Source organism: Oryza sativa, chromosome 3 (genome assembly GCF_034140825.1).
Source record: "Oryza sativa Japonica Group chromosome 3, ASM3414082v1".
NCBI lineage: Eukaryota > Viridiplantae > Streptophyta > Magnoliopsida > Poales > Poaceae > Oryza > Oryza sativa.
In genome coordinates this window covers 32312420-32327976 of record NC_089037.1, presented here as the reverse complement: position 1 = coordinate 32327976, position 15557 = coordinate 32312420, and the positions used below count along the sequence as shown (strand labels likewise).

Below are 15557 nucleotides of genomic sequence, written 5' to 3'. Positions count from 1 at the left end.
TTACTACAATAATTCTTGGCTAGTATGAATTATGGTCCAGTTGATCAAATCTGATTCTAGATCAGAATGGTTCATACTTAAAAAAGACAGGATTCAACCAAAAAAAATTAGTACAGGTTTTCGATACCAAAATTTGTTCCCCTTCGTTAACCTTTGTGCAGCATAACATTTTCAGCCTTCAAGCATTGCCTTGGCTGCATCAATTAGTGCAGGTCTAAAGCTATCAGATGCTCGACCAAGTACGGTATAGCCTTCCTTGTCCTCAATGGCAACATCAGCACCATGTCTAACTAGCAGAAGAGCAACCTACAGAATGATTGCCATACAAGAATAAGTTATAATCTACATCCACATACTTCAGGAAACCAGAGGCAATCAACCAGGTCCTTAATATTGTGCAATAAAACAAACTACTGGAGAGTCAGGTGTATTACTTGACATTTGGAAGCAACCGTGTTTCTAATAAATATTCAATAGGTTCTAAGTCAGTGGAAAATGCTAGAAACATTGACAGGAACTATTAAATGAAATATAAATGTTCCCAGCAAAAAGAAAGAAATATAAATGTACACCTAAGGGGTATTCATGCAGAACATCATATATAATATAAGAATGGAGCCATCACAAAAATTATGCATATCAACACATTGGGGCAAGGGAGGCAATGAAGATTACCGCTTTGTCCTCAGAAATAACAGCATGCATTAGTGGTGTTTGTCCTGTTTTGTCAACTGCATCAACATCAGCCCCCTCCTCAATTAGGAATTCACACAGTTCAGCATTTCCTGTACTGGCAGCTCTATGTAAGGGTGTGCACCCAAACTGAAAAGAGAGTAATTCAGTGTTTACATGTCTGAAAAATTCAATTACAGTACAGTGAAAATGTAAGAAGTGGTAGACATATACAGAAACACTAGCTAGGAGTGTACATGAGCTGACCCGTCAACCCACTTGTCTTTTTTTTGCTTGTTAGCATGTCAATCCGCTTAAAATAAGCTATATGCGGATTAGCGGATCAGCTCACTAAACAGACATAATATGATGAAATATTTTAAAAATACGTAGATGTTTACAAAACATATTCTTCGATATAGAAGAATCCATATTACATTATTATACAGGCAGTTTACAGCATAGTCAGTTTTCTTGGCAAACTTGATGTTGATTAGTTCATACTAGCACACCCCTAACTAAATAATATTTCCTTATTTCTATTGTTTGTGTTTTGATCAATGAAACCATGCTATTATTCAGGAAAATGAGACTTGGTAATATAACAAGAATATTCTCCTAGATTGTTAGTACTGAGTAGTTTAAGATACCTTATCTTTCTTGTTGACATTTGCACTGTGCGCTATTAGTGTTTCTGCTATATTAAGCCGTCCTTTACTGGCAGCATAATGAAGAGCAGTCCGGCCAGCATCGGTTGTCAAATCAACATTAGCACCTGACATTGCAAATTTATCATTACACCAGTCAGCAAGAACATACAAATAATAAATATAAGACTATTTAAATGTTAAACAGAAGAAAAGCAAAGATGCCACTGTAATGCTTGCTACTAAAGACATATCTACTACATGGCAACTGAGGCAATTTCACAAAGAACAATAATATTCAAAAATAGAAATGTCAAAATTCCTCTATAAAACAATCCTTCTCTAGTTATGCATGTCAGCTCTAAATATTCTTGCAGTATATGCACACTAGCGCGGCATTAGTAACCTGCTTTGGTATCCATGGCAAGTTTTGACCCTGAGCAAATTAAGCACCGCCCAATCAATGAACTCTAGTCTCTCCCCAACACAAACATTGATTAGAATTTAGTACTTTAAGCTTATAGTGAAAAATATTGTCATTGAACAATAGTGTTCATTATGGCGGACAGATGCACACCGTTCCAACACAGCCAATTAGACACCCTGATTATTGGCTTTTATCAACTGCAAAGGATGTTCAGCAGGACCAAAGGAATTACAGAATTCATGAACCCCTATTTCGCCTAGCAATAGTAGTACATCTAATATATCTGAGATCAGCTAGATCATCGTTGAGAAGGAACATTTTTCAGTGAGCAATAACAAATTCTCCAGTCTCAGAGAGCATGCTGCTCGCAATTAAGCCCAACTAGGCTACTACTGCACTTAACACAAACCACTCTCATGTGAAAATATCAAGCTGTCCTATATAATTCCCCAAAAATCATTTAATGTCCCTAACAAACAGTAGAACTTGCAGTACAGATAGCACATCTTACACAAAAAGCAAAGGGTAATATCCCCATACCTTGATCGAGCAGGATGGAGATGATCTCAGCTTTTCCGCTGCTCGCCGCCGTGTGGATCGGCGCCCACCCCTCCTCGTCCTTCCCGTTCACAACGCTGGCCGCCGCGTCGCCGCCCATCGCGGCAAGCACTCTCACCACCTAAACCAGCACATGGGGTTGATGCCGTCAAAACCCTAAACCCAGAGGGGCCGAGAAGAATCGAGTCCTGGAGGATCCCATGGAAGCAACGGGGCACTTGCCTGGGCGTGGCCGGAGGCGGCGGCGACGTGGAGGAGGGACCGGCCGTCCTCATCGCGGAGGGCGAGCGCGGCGGCGAGGTCGGCGGGGGAGAGGGAGGAGAAGGCCGCGGCGTCCCCGGACTCCGCCGCGCTGAAGAGCTCCTTCTCCGAATGTCTCCCACCGCCCGCGGCGGCGCTGGCGGCGGCGCCGTCGATGTCCATTGTAGCAGACATCGTGCTTAGGCAAAAGCGAAGGCGCAGAAGAGAAATACGCTTCGAGCCTCAGGTTTGCGTTTCTCTCCGGACTCTGCTCATCTCGTGCGCGTCTCAAATGAGCCATATACGGCTCTAAAGCCACGTATCAGGATCAGAATCAGATACGGCAATGGATACGGATAAGTATCGGACGTATCCCGCACATCCGCGATTTCCAAATCTTTTATGTCTATTGAAGATATTTTTATTGCTATTTTGATAGTCATTCGTATATAAGTCGTTTTTTAAATTCATTAGCTTTTGAAAATACAGATCCGTATTTGAGTTGGATTTTAATTTTGTTTGCTTCTGAGAATACAGAAGGAGTCGTATAAAAAATCCCATCAAGAAAACTTGCATGCTAATATGAGATGATTTTATAGACTCATAGTGAATGCCGTATAAGAAATTTCTTTAAGAAAACTCGCATGCTAAGGGCCTGTTTGGTACAGCTCCAACTCATAAATTTAACTCCAGGAGTTGAGTCTGGAGTGGAGTTGTGGAGCTGCCTAAACCCAGCTCCACAACTCTAGTTCATTTTGTGAGAGAGCTCCACCCAGCTCCACTCCCAGTTTTGGTGGAGCCGAAATTGTTTGGCTGAGCTCCAGCTCCAGAAGGGGTGAAGCTGGAGCTGGAGCTGTGCCAAACAGGCCCTAATATGAGATAGTTGGACTCCTAATTGTAACTCATGATTTTCTAGACTTATAATGAATTTCACCTAAACTAGACCATATAATAATAATAAAATGAATTTCACCTTAACTAGACCATATAATATTAATACAATTAAAATAGCTTTCATCCGTTGTAACGCACGGGTATTTTTTTCTAGTAAAAAAATTAAATCTGAATACAAGCGTCGATACGCTCGCCTCCACCCTTCATCCGCTGCCTCATGCGCGCCTCTCGCCGCTAGTGATGTCGCGGCCACACACGACCGACCACCCCAAAAGATAGCCATTGAGGTGAGGGACTCTTACACTTATATCTTAGGTCATTTGCCCTTCCACAACTAATGTGGGACTATTCAACACCAGCACCATCGAAGCACGGAGCACTTTTTCTTTGCCCCCTAACTTCCTGTGGTAGATCCAACCTTTCAAGGGTTCGCTTGATCTGTATGTCTTTCTCATTTCCTGAAAATTCTGATCTAGCATGTGTCCTTTGTCCAACTCAAGCAAGGGAAACATCTTTCCACCTTTTCTTTCAATGTTAATTCAGCTCAGATTGTTGGGCGCAGCTGGGAATTGTCTGGAACCTTTCTCTCAATTTTGATGATATGCTACTACAGGCAAAGAACTCATATAGATCCACTCATTTTGTTGAAAAAATTCTCTATGCTGCATGGAACATTTGGAAGCAACGAAATGCTTTCATTTTTCAGAATGTACCACCTTCGATTGTTTTCTGGAAAGCTCTCTTTAAGATTGATATTTCTCTTTTAGTCTTTAGATTAAAAGTTTCTGAGAGACAAGCTTTATCTCAGTGGATAAACCTTTTGTAAATATTTTGTATTCTTCTTTTAATTTAATTTATTAACTGTGGGAGCTTCCCCTACAGTATTTCCCCTTAAAAAAAGTACTAATAGCCATTTTAGATTGTGCTAGTGCATCTACTAATCCTAGTAGCAGCGAGGCTGCTAATGTTGATGCATATTATCAAGAGTAACTCAAGCTATTGAGTTGTGATTTGTGTATTATTTATAGTCTTACACTTATTTATACACAACTTTGGAGGGTTTAATTCATTTATCAGAAAAACACCGTATCGACTTATCATATATTCGTATCCCCGTATCTAGGTACCATAGATGAGTAGGTCTATTCGTGCTACGCTCTACCTGCGGCTGGTTGCGGCCATGTAAGGCTATGGGGCCAGGAGATATTCGGCCTTACTTGGATACAGGAGTACTATGAATCTACAATATATGGGCTAATTTTTTTAATAATGAAATATAGTTAATGAAAACATCCTATCTCTACAATTCTGCATGGAGGATGCACATAGCCAACAACAAAAAAGCAAAAGAGAAAAAACAACCTGCTAGGCAAGATCATAACTGTCGGTTATACTTTCAGAACAACACCTTCGAGAAGTAACGGAGTGATTATGTACGGAGTATTTTTTTTTTGGCGAGATTTTATACGGTTAGATTGTTTTAGAATGCTGGAATTTCACAAAATGTTCACAGGGAATAGTTTAAGTTCTATAAAAATTTCTCCCATCCAAAGATCTTTGGAGAACTAGCTGGGTGTGGCCTGCACAATTACGAGGCTAGTATTCGTACAAAATTATCTTCTTTTACATTTTACATATATGTTTACTTAAAACTTGTTAAATAGCTATCTTGTTATTTTAGGATTTTAAAAGACTGAAACTGAAGCCTATAACAACATTAAAATGGAAAAACAAGAGTCTCAGGGACCCAGAAAAAGGATTTTTTTTGACCCCGGAGGATTTGGAGAAATGCACCCAACCATGAAGAATGGATTTTTTTTTTCTTATCTTTCATGTGAACGGCAACACAGCCTACGCTTGCTGCTTGCTGGTTTTTCCATCATCCAATCCACAACAAATCGAATGAAACTGCTTCGGATTTCTTTTGATGAAAACTCTTGTTTTTTTTAGTTTGCTTTCAGCTGAACATGTTATAACTACAAATAAGGTGAGGCTTGATTAGGTGGCATGCTTGATATGCTGGCGCATAACCCCCATTTCTTGATCCAGATTCACAACCGAACTTATTTCTCATCCTCATCCCGACCTATCTATATGTGAAACTCCGCCCGAATTCTCGTAGTACAAAGAAAGATAGTACAGTACTCAAGTAAATGAATTCGTCTAAGGATAGATGGAAAGATCAAGGAACTTATCATTTGTATGTTTCTACTTTTATAGTTTTTAAAAGTAACACCAGTTGATATCTCCTACACATTTGTCACCCCTTTATTTATTTGCTCGATCTACTACGACTTCTATTCATTCTCCTTGGAACATTAAATTTAGACATTATAAATTTTAGAGTTAATTATCTCATAGGCTTTTATTTTTTTATAATTTTTAGAAATCCCGTCAAACGTCCCCACTCTACTCCTCTAAAGCCCATCTTCCGCCTCCTCTATTTGTTGTCATTGAGATTTTAAAAATCGAACATAATTATAGTTAGACTTTATTTTTAACTTTCTATAAGTCCCGCCAAACCATTAGCGGCATCGCCATTATATCCCTCTACAGTTCGTCCGATGCCTTTCCTTTTAATTGTCATTGAGATTTTAAAATTTGAACATAATTGTCGTTGTGATTTATTCTTTTTACTTTCTATAAGTTCCACCAACCACCGTGATTGTGCTGCTTAACGGGCTGCCCGTCATCTCTCCTCTTAATCATCATTAGGGGTTTTGTTTATAGTTTTTATGCTCGTTGCCTTCACCTTTTATTATCATTGATATTTTAAAAATCGAACGGGATTATCGTTGAGGTTTATTTTTTTCTTTCTAGAAGTCCCATCAACCACCGTGATTGTACTTCTTAACGGTATGTCCGTCGTCCATCCTCTTAATCATCATTTGGATTCTATTTGAGGTTTTGTTTATAGTTTTTAAATATCCCAATAACCAATGTCACCCTACTCCTTTATGGCCCTGTTGTTTCTACCCTCTTTATTGTCATTTGTCATCGTTGTGTTTTTAGATGGATTGTGTTTTGTGAAAATTCTATATTTTTATTCAGATATTATGCTATTTATAAATTGTGTTCCTACTTGAACTGTGGTAATTTCTAGTCTCTATAGTGAACGTGGTGTTTTCTTTTTAAGCTGTCTTAATAATATAATAAATAGATAGATAGATAACCGTCGAATATTCCCAGTGATGTCCTTCTCAATGATCCGATTTGCGGCGCCAACCAAGGAGCACATTGCATTATTTTGTTGGAACTACATCATAACCATTATTGGTCATCTTATACAATGACAAATGCTAATCAATTGTCAAGACCGGCAGCAGGATACGATCGTACTACAATGGAATCAATGATATATGGCCGGCGCAGGGTGGTCCGCTCCATGCGCGTACGGTTGCATTGCATATGCCCCGTCACTCTCGGTCCCAATCCACGGCTGCTCTCACTCGAGGTGATCGTGTGGCCTGAGCGACATGAACATGGCCGCGTAATGGCGGAGCCGGCGGTCCCCGTCGTCGGGCCCGCCGGCGGACGGCGGCTGCGCCGCCGACGCCAGGTCGGTCGTCGTCCTTGCCTTGTACCGGCGCCACGCGAGCTGGATGTTGACGGCCGCCCACGTCCGCCAGTTGGAGGAGTAGTAGCGCGCCGTCCGCTTGAGCTTCTCGTTGGCGAACTTGTACCGGAACTGCTCCGTGATGAAGCGAAGGTCGGGGGCGTCGAGGCAGAACGCCTGCGCCGTCTCGACGCACTCGAACGTCGCCGACGACGCCGGCAGCCGGTCCAGGGACGGCCGCCGGAGGCACCACGACAGCAGCTCGTCGCCGAGGAAGTTGCCGGCGCCGAGCATACACGTCGCCACCACGCCCTTGGCCAGCGGCTGCGTGCTCCGGAGCTTCCCCTGGAGGACGAACACCATCCGCTGCACCGGGTCGCCCTCCCGGATCACCTTCTCGCCGCTGGAGAACACCAGCGGCCTCAGCCTGTCGCAGATGTTGTCCAGGATGAGATCGTCCATGCCATGGAACAGAGGAACCTGAAAAATGAAAATTGACGAACTTTTACATTACAAAATGGTTGTCGCTAGCTTGTAAGTTGTAACTCAAATTTGACCAGGTTGTGTACCTGTTTAACTAGCTCGAGGCAGAGGTAGCGTTTGATGTCTCGCCTGAGCCCTTCAGGCAGGTCCTTGATCATCTCCATCTCCTCATCTCCCGTGATGGCCGCCCAGCGTTCACGCTCGTACTTCCGGACCCTCTGCCTCAGGCGGGACGGCAACTGCCTCCGCCGCATCCACCATTCCATGTCCCGGAACCGCAGCTGCATCTTTCGCTTTCTTGCTAAGACAGCATGCAAGAAGACCTGCAACATGAACCATCCAATCTTATTAAGAAAATTATTAGCTTAATACAAATGGAGCAGCACATAAAAATTAGGTAGTACTTTACCTGTATGTTTCCAATCAGCAATGTGAAGAGCATCAACCCGCTAAGTACATTGATTATGCTGAAAATCACCTCAAGCCAATTGCTTGTAGGCTCAAGATCATTACCAAAAGTACTGCCAAGATAAAACAAAATATATAGTAGAAAATATTAGTGTGGGGATCAGGGACTAGCTACTCAAATAGTAGAAAGATAACCTGAGCTATAGATATCTGGAAGTCAAACAATTTCTTCTAGGAAATTAACTCATTGATCAAAATTACCTGAGAGTCATGAGTCCCCAAAATATAGGGTAGAGTATTTTAACAGCAAGTGAATTGCTGGAAATAACAGGCAGAGCCCCTTTGTAGATTCCATAAGCAAAGGGCCCATTGCCGCTTAGACAGTCTGGAATGTTTTGTTGGCCAAAAGAAGTCAAGTTGCATGCCAGTCCATTCTTATCTGACCAAGGAAGGTGAAAACACATCTCCTTGGAGCAAGCAAGTGATGTTAGGTTGCAAGTGTTCTTTATCTTGCATTCCTCCTGGAGGCAGGAGGCGACACGCTGAATCGCAAGGACATACCAACATCCACCTGCGATCTGCAAGCAACAGAAAAAAATGATGAATGGCCAGCATCAGCAAGAGTACTCTAGTATTATATGCAGTTCAATCAACATTAATATCCTGCTGAATCAGGAAATTACAAGAAGCAAGATTAGGTAGGTCATTTCAAGATTGTTTCTTCAAATGAACTTTGTGGTCATTGCATAATCTAGTGCCCATCTTGGTCCCTGGACCATCAGCCTTCCATTATTCAACACTTTTCAGCAATAATATGACATATATTGTCTGGGACTGTTTCACTGTTTAATAGATATCATCCTGAATAGGAACAGTTCATCTATGTACTTAATATTTAAATGCGATGCACATCAGAAATAATTTGGCACTTCCCCTTGAAATTAGGCAGCACTATTTGCAGATATCCACACCAACACTTGATTTCGTTGGAAAATACTAGTAAATTCAATTATTCAAAACATCATGGACATACTAACAACCAGATATTGGTCTTTCGAAAGTACTAACAACAAGATGATTGGCATTTCAATTGCACTAAGCGAGACTAGAAGGAAGACTCAATGATTCTATGTCTATTATTTATTAGATCTTCCAAATAACTATTTGAAGGAGGGAATACTCACGTGAGAAGCAATGAAATAGGCGAAAAGATTAAGCCCGAATCCCCACCATATCGTTCCAAAGATGTAACCAGTCACCTTCTGCATTTTCCTCATGATATAAATACTGTGGTACACCTTGGGGAGAAATTGCAGCAAGAATAAGAGCAGCAGCATTGTCATGATAAGTTTGATTTGCTCTTCTCTGATTAACTTCGGTATGACTAGCCAGAAGATGACCTGTAGATTTTGATCGATCAGCTTGTTGAGCAACAAGAAGTATTTAAAGTAATGGACTTTAGAATTATTATAGTTCGAATGCTCTTAGTACCTAATATATGTTTGCTATATTTCACCACTAAGCACCCTAAAACACCAGATGCTAATATGTCCTGATGATTTACTTCTTTTAATACATCACAAACATAATGGATGAATTGTCTCTTTCTATTTTTAATGATATTTTTCAAGCACTAGTGTTTCTTATTAGCAAATTTTCTAACAATAAATTATCCAGGATTTTTTTTATCGCAATGCCACTGTCATGACCTATTTGCATACATTGGAAAACATTAGAGAAACAATTGTGGAATACAAATATGACCTTAATTCATGTCAGACGAATATGCCTTATTCTAACTGTCTAACATACTGCTGTGACTGAGCTCTCAACGTACTAGGCATATTGAATATTATTCAGCAGACACTTTTAACAATAATTCATCTTCGTTATTCATGACAATGGACAAATCAACTCATTAATAATCCACACATGATATGAAAAGGACACATGTAGCACTAAGTGCATGCATACATCCAATGCTGGCACGTAAAAGCAAAAAATATTTGCAATCATGCAAAACGAGAACCAACATGTGCTCCAAGTTATGAGGAAAAATAAAGCTCCACCTAAAAAATGACCAAACCTCTGTTAAAAAAATGACCACGCCATTTGAAAGACAGGCTGACAGATAATCAACAAAAATCATTTCCATTGGCATGTCTAGAAATTAGCCAAATCTCCCACATAAAAGGAGACTTTCTACGATGCTTGGCATATATTAGAGCCGTTGATGGCTCTTAATCTAACGAACTAAGATGGAAGGTACTGGTGCAAAGGTACTTAAGAGTGTGGGCCAGGTATAAAAGCTAGGAGGATATAATGGTAATTGGCTTTTATCATCACTTTGAATCATCGCTATTCCAGTACATATTCCAGGGTTTGTTAATTATTTCTGCGTTGTTATGATCACCTTATTGTAGCGCATGATTTTACTAGGGTATTTAAAATCATTTCGATCGGAGGTGAAAGAAAAGAGACGAGCTGGGTTAGGACGTAAAACTGAGTTATTTACTTCCATCATAGTTACCGATGATGCGGAAGGAAGATGGATTAAAAATTCTCTACCTCTCGCTCGCATACGTATGGATTACAGGAGGGGAATCATTACACAGAATCAAATTTTAGATTAGATGGGAATATTAGTTTTAGATTAGTGGCAGTAGTCCGTACGTATATGTATGTAGACGGCAAAATTGATAAATAAGGTGCCCAAACAATGAGCTAGAGATGAGAATTACGAGCAGCAGATCATGGCTAGCAGAGGAGTTAGATGTAGGATAGCGGTAAAATAGGATCGAGTTGAGTAGTTAGTTAGGGATGGTTTGGCTTAAACAATTACTAAACTGACCTTGTTTACATTATTTTTTCCTAAATTACCCCTCAAAAAATAAACGGTGGATGTGAAGAATGTTGGGAGGTACCGGTCATACCTCCCAAGTACCGTAAAAGGTCTCAAATAAAAGACAGCCACACAAAGAGGTATCAGCGGCGAGGTGAAAGGAGAATATCTGTTGTGCTGCAGGACAAAACACAACATTTTTACACCCTAGTCTATATAAATCTTGTCTTCTTGCAATCACTTGCAATCAGGTGGATCACCTGAGAACTTCAATCATACAAATAAGCTACCGTACAATAAGCTACTCAGTCGTATGAACCATCAAATGTTTGAAACAGTCACTTTCCTTGGTTTTTTTTCTTTTATAAATGAACTCATTTTTCTTTCACGCTGCACCAGTGGTCGTATTTCAAACACTACTATTACTGCCTCTGCCAATCATTGGTGCTACAACTTCATCCATTCGTACTTCTTCCGTAAGCTCATTGAACTCTAATCATCAACTACCGAGTTTCGGCCAGAATTGTAGCTAACTCATCCATCATTGTGGTCAGGGTAATTCCAATAAGCCGGAGCCTCACTTGCTGTCACTACGTACTGACATTGTCACATTCAACGAACAAGTAGCGAGGTGGTGTAGAAACTTTGCAGGTTTACACATGGGCTCTCTCACTAGCTATTGGCACACTGCCTGTACCTGCAATGTACTTTCTGATGCAGTGTGTACCCTACAGTTTTCCTACTGTAATATGTTCGACAAGGAAGTTGTGATGTGTCTCAGAAACGGACATAACGAACGCCCAATAATTGTGAGCGTTTGATCACTCATCTAATCCTCTACATGGTTAGATGGTGATATGGACGAATCATGTCGTTCTAGGTGTTCTGGATCGTTGATTGATTGATTCCCATGGTAAAAATGGAGAAAAAAATGGGGGGTGAAATGAAAATGGTGAAGGGAGATGGAAGGGAACCGACCTGTGGGATGGGCAGGATGACGAAGAGATCGAACCAGAGGCCCTTGAGGGAGCGGGCGTAGTGAGCGGCGATGGCGCGGGGGTCCCAGACGAGCTTGCCGCAGCCGACGACGAGGGACTCGCGGGAGACGTAGGCGACGCGGAACTGGAGGAGGACGTGGGCGAGGTGCGCCAGGTCGGCGGCGGTGCGGAGCGCCGTGACGGCGGCGGCGAGGCCGGCGTCCATGTACACGCACGGCTGCCCGGCGCGGCCGATGGAGAGCGCGTAGAAGAAGAGCGGGTCCACCGCCAGCGCGGCGGCGCGGGCCAGCAGGATCCACCGGTTCCACCGCTGCACGCGCTTGCTCCGCGGGTCGAGCACCGGGCCGAACACCCACCGCGCCGCCGCCGCCGCCGCGTGGTGCGCCGCCGACGGCTGCGCCTGGACCGGCACTAGCGACGAGCCCGCGTCCGCGTCCCAGTCCGGCGAGTGCACCTGGTCGCACGTCGTGGAGTGGAACGACGGCACCCCGGGCTGCGTGCACGCGTAGCACTCGCCGGGAGGCCCCGCCACCGCCGCCGCCGCCGCCGGACGGCTCGACCCTCCGGCCAGACCAGCCTCCTCGTCCCGGCCTTCATCATCCCCCAATCCAAGCCTCCTCTTCACCCCATCACACACATCCGCGAGCGACCTACTCACATCGAACCAAAAACCGTACACGATCAATCACAAAATCTACGGAATCCGCCATTGCCAAAGCGCAACAACTCCACGCGGCGAGATCGAGAGGAGGCCTCACCTCCCGGAGAGGAAGCGGAGGAAGGAGAGGGAAGGCATGGCCCATGAACGGTGGAGGAAACCATGAAAGGGGCCTCCCGGAGCTCGAAGCGTATAGAGAGAGAGGAGGCGGAGGCGGAGGCGGAGCTGGAGCTCTGCCTCGTGCTCGTGCCTGCGTACGGGCAGGCGGCAGCGGCGGCGTGAGTCCTCCGAATGATGAGATAGAGCGGAGAGGGTGACGTGGAGGGAGAGCTGGAGACGGTACAACTGTACTGGGTCCCACCTGCGTGTCCACGTGGGCCGTACGTGGACGCACCGCCACCATGCACCTACCGCGGCTGCACCGCGTCTACCCACCGTCTCAAACACCGCCATATAACTCTCTTATTCATTGTATGTGCAGCTATAAGTTTCTGTCTCCAATTTTGATCGTCAAATATTTTTATTGTTAGTATTTTTATTGTTATTAGATAATAAAACATAAAAAAATAAGACGTACGATTAAAGTTGAACATAAAAACTCATGGTTACACTTAAAATGGGATGGAGGGAGTAACTACTACTCATTTAGGGGGTAACTACTACCCGTTTAGAATATACAGAAAAATTTTAGAGTGAAACATAATTATTAAAAAGTGAGAAAATTAGAAATGTTGTGATTGGATGAGAAGTAAATATACGTGAGGAAATTAAATGGTGAACGATTATGATTGGTTAAAAAATAAAATGTTAGTCAAGAAGTTTATATTTTGGGATAAATTATAAAGGCTGAAGAGTAGTACGGAGGAAGTAGTACATTAGAACTTTTTTTACGATTACATGAAAAACATATACATTTGTGCACACCACGTACGGGTTAATAACACAATCATATACCTGTGAATGTATATCCCTTAACACACTTAAAAAATAGAGCCTAACAAATTATATGTGGAAAATGTATATGTGTGCACACACTGCATACATGTGAATGTATATATATCCTTTAACACACTTAAAAAGATAGTCTAGCAGCACATGCCTTGACCTTATCAAATTTGAATGGAGATATATAGTGTATATAATAATATTTATTACGGTACTGAAATTTCAACATGATACTTTCCATACAGTGGCAGATCTATTGTAGGGGCGACGAGATCTCGAGCTCTTATAGGAGCCTCTATTAAACCTTTACTAAAATTTTATATAATACATCTATTAGAAGAGAAAGCAGTATTGGTTTTTTTTCTCTCTCTCATTTTTTACCTCACATTTTCTTTTAGTTTTGGCAGGTATCGAGTCACTCTCTAGTCTCCACTCTCCACTGGTGTTTTCTGGAGAGAGATAAGTACGTATACGTATTTTGGATGTGGCCGTATACGCAGTGGAAGAGCCATCTCATCTACTCTTTTTCGTCCCGTTTCGACGCGAGAGGCTGGTGCTGACCGACGTCGCGGTCTCATGGACCTCGTGGAGAGCGGCGGCCTTGGAAGCCTCTGACGAGGTGGTCCGGTTCGTGGACCCAGTCCATGGGGATACTGGTGGGCCTAACGTTTGAGCCCATGACGTGTTTCGCACACCTGGTACTCTGAGTGGGCCGGTGGGCCCGGCTAGGGGAAGGTTGTCTGGGCCAAAAGCAGCAGTAGGGTGGGCGTAGCTGGACATATGGCCTTCAATTTGTGCTGCAATTCGGCACAGGGCCATGTGTTTTTGTACCTAAGATTTCAGTAATACCTGCGCAAACAGGCCTGACATTTTCTTAAGTAGGGGTGAAAACGGTTCAGAATTTTTCCGGATTCCGGACCTGTTTTCAGAAACGGAATCAGCCGGTCGGAATTTCTCGGAAACGGAATCGAAAACGGAAATATTTTTTCGGAAACGGAATCGAATATGATAATAACAGTTTCCATCGGAACTCGGAATCGGTCAGAAAAATTCCGGAAAGTTTGTCGGAATTTCCGAAGTTAAAAAGGCCCATCCAAATAGTCCATAATTCCTCCCCAAGTTCCCAGCCCAACCCAAGTCCCTAACTGGCTAACCCTAGAGAGGAGAGAGAGAGAGATCGAGAGAGGCGGCGGCGGAGCGGCGCATCCAGGGGTCGAGCGCGCCACCGCTGGCCGCCGTCCACGGCTAGTCGGCTCCTCGCGACCTCGCCCCCGCTGTCTCGCCGCCCTTCTTCTCTTGCTCCGTCCTCGCCCCCACCATTTTCACCACCGCCGCCACCACAGACGCCGCCGCCGACGCGGACGACGTCGGCCACTGGCCACACCGTCGATGCCGGCCACCCACTAAATCGCGAAAAAAAAAAATTCCAAAAAGAATTCAAAAAAAGAAACCCTAGCCATTGCCCGAGCTCGCCGGCCGCTCTTGCCGCCACCTGCCCCCGCCTCCTCGTCGTCGTTGGCGGCGGAGGTGAGGAGGAGATGGCGGTGGCGCCGCCGCCCAAGGTCGCCGCTACTCTTCGCCCGATGTCGCCCTCGGATTCGGGCGGGACGAGGCCCGCCGCCGCCGGATCCGGGCGGGACGAGAACCGTCGCCGTCGGATCTGGCCCGTCGCCTCCTCGTCGTCGTCGGCGGCGGCGGTGAGGAGGAGATGGCGGTGGTGCCGCCGCCCGAGGTCGCCGCCCACTCTTCGACCGAGGTCACTGCCCCCGCCGCCAGCTCCCGCCACCACCGCCCTAGGAGGAGTGGAGAGGAGAGAAAGAGAGTTATGGAAAGAAAGAGAGTGAGGGGAGAGGATAGAAAGAGAGAGTGGAGGTAAAAATATCAGGATAGGGAGAGAGAAGAGGAGATGAAAAAATTTAAAGGGAGGAGGAGGGAAAAACAATTAATTTCAAAATATTAAAACTTTGAATCAAATTTTATGATATTAAATGAACTCGTGTGAAAAAGTTGTTAAAAATAAAGTTGTAGAACTAGTTAAGATCTACCAATTTTCTTTTGGTCATTTCTCCATCCGAGTTTGATTGGATTATATAAAGTTTGAATTTTAAAATATAAGAAATTTAAATAATTTTTCGGGTAGTAAATGATTTCAAATGGGAAAGTTGTCAACAACAAAATTGTATAACTCATCAAGATCTACAACTTTCGTATTGGTCATTTTTCTATATG

The 15557-nt window shown here is 43.5% G+C and overlaps 2 protein-coding genes across 2 annotated transcripts; both read right to left on the bottom strand.

The window, feature by feature from the left end:
* LOC4334173 (uncharacterized) lies at positions 1-2814 on the bottom strand. The gene is made up of 5 exons (XM_015773218.2): positions 2527-2814; positions 2287-2425; positions 1323-1447; positions 676-822; positions 1-306 (listed from the first exon to the last, which is right to left on the bottom strand). The coding sequence occupies exons 1-5, from the start codon at positions 2737-2739 to the stop codon at positions 172-174; spliced, it is 759 nt and encodes a 252-aa protein (XP_015628704.1). The 5' UTR covers positions 2740-2814; the 3' UTR covers positions 1-171.
* Positions 2815-6650: 3836 nt separating this feature from the next.
* On the bottom strand, positions 6651-12851 carry LOC4334172 (cyclic nucleotide-gated ion channel 2). Its single transcript, XM_015777686.3, has 7 exons — positions 12484-12851; positions 11706-12375; positions 9070-9285; positions 8147-8463; positions 7887-7998; positions 7564-7800; positions 6651-7474 (listed from the first exon to the last, which is right to left on the bottom strand). The coding sequence occupies exons 1-7, from the start codon at positions 12834-12836 to the stop codon at positions 6884-6886; spliced, it is 2496 nt and encodes an 831-aa protein (XP_015633172.2). The 5' UTR covers positions 12837-12851; the 3' UTR covers positions 6651-6883.
* Positions 12852-15557: the final 2706 nt, after the last annotated feature.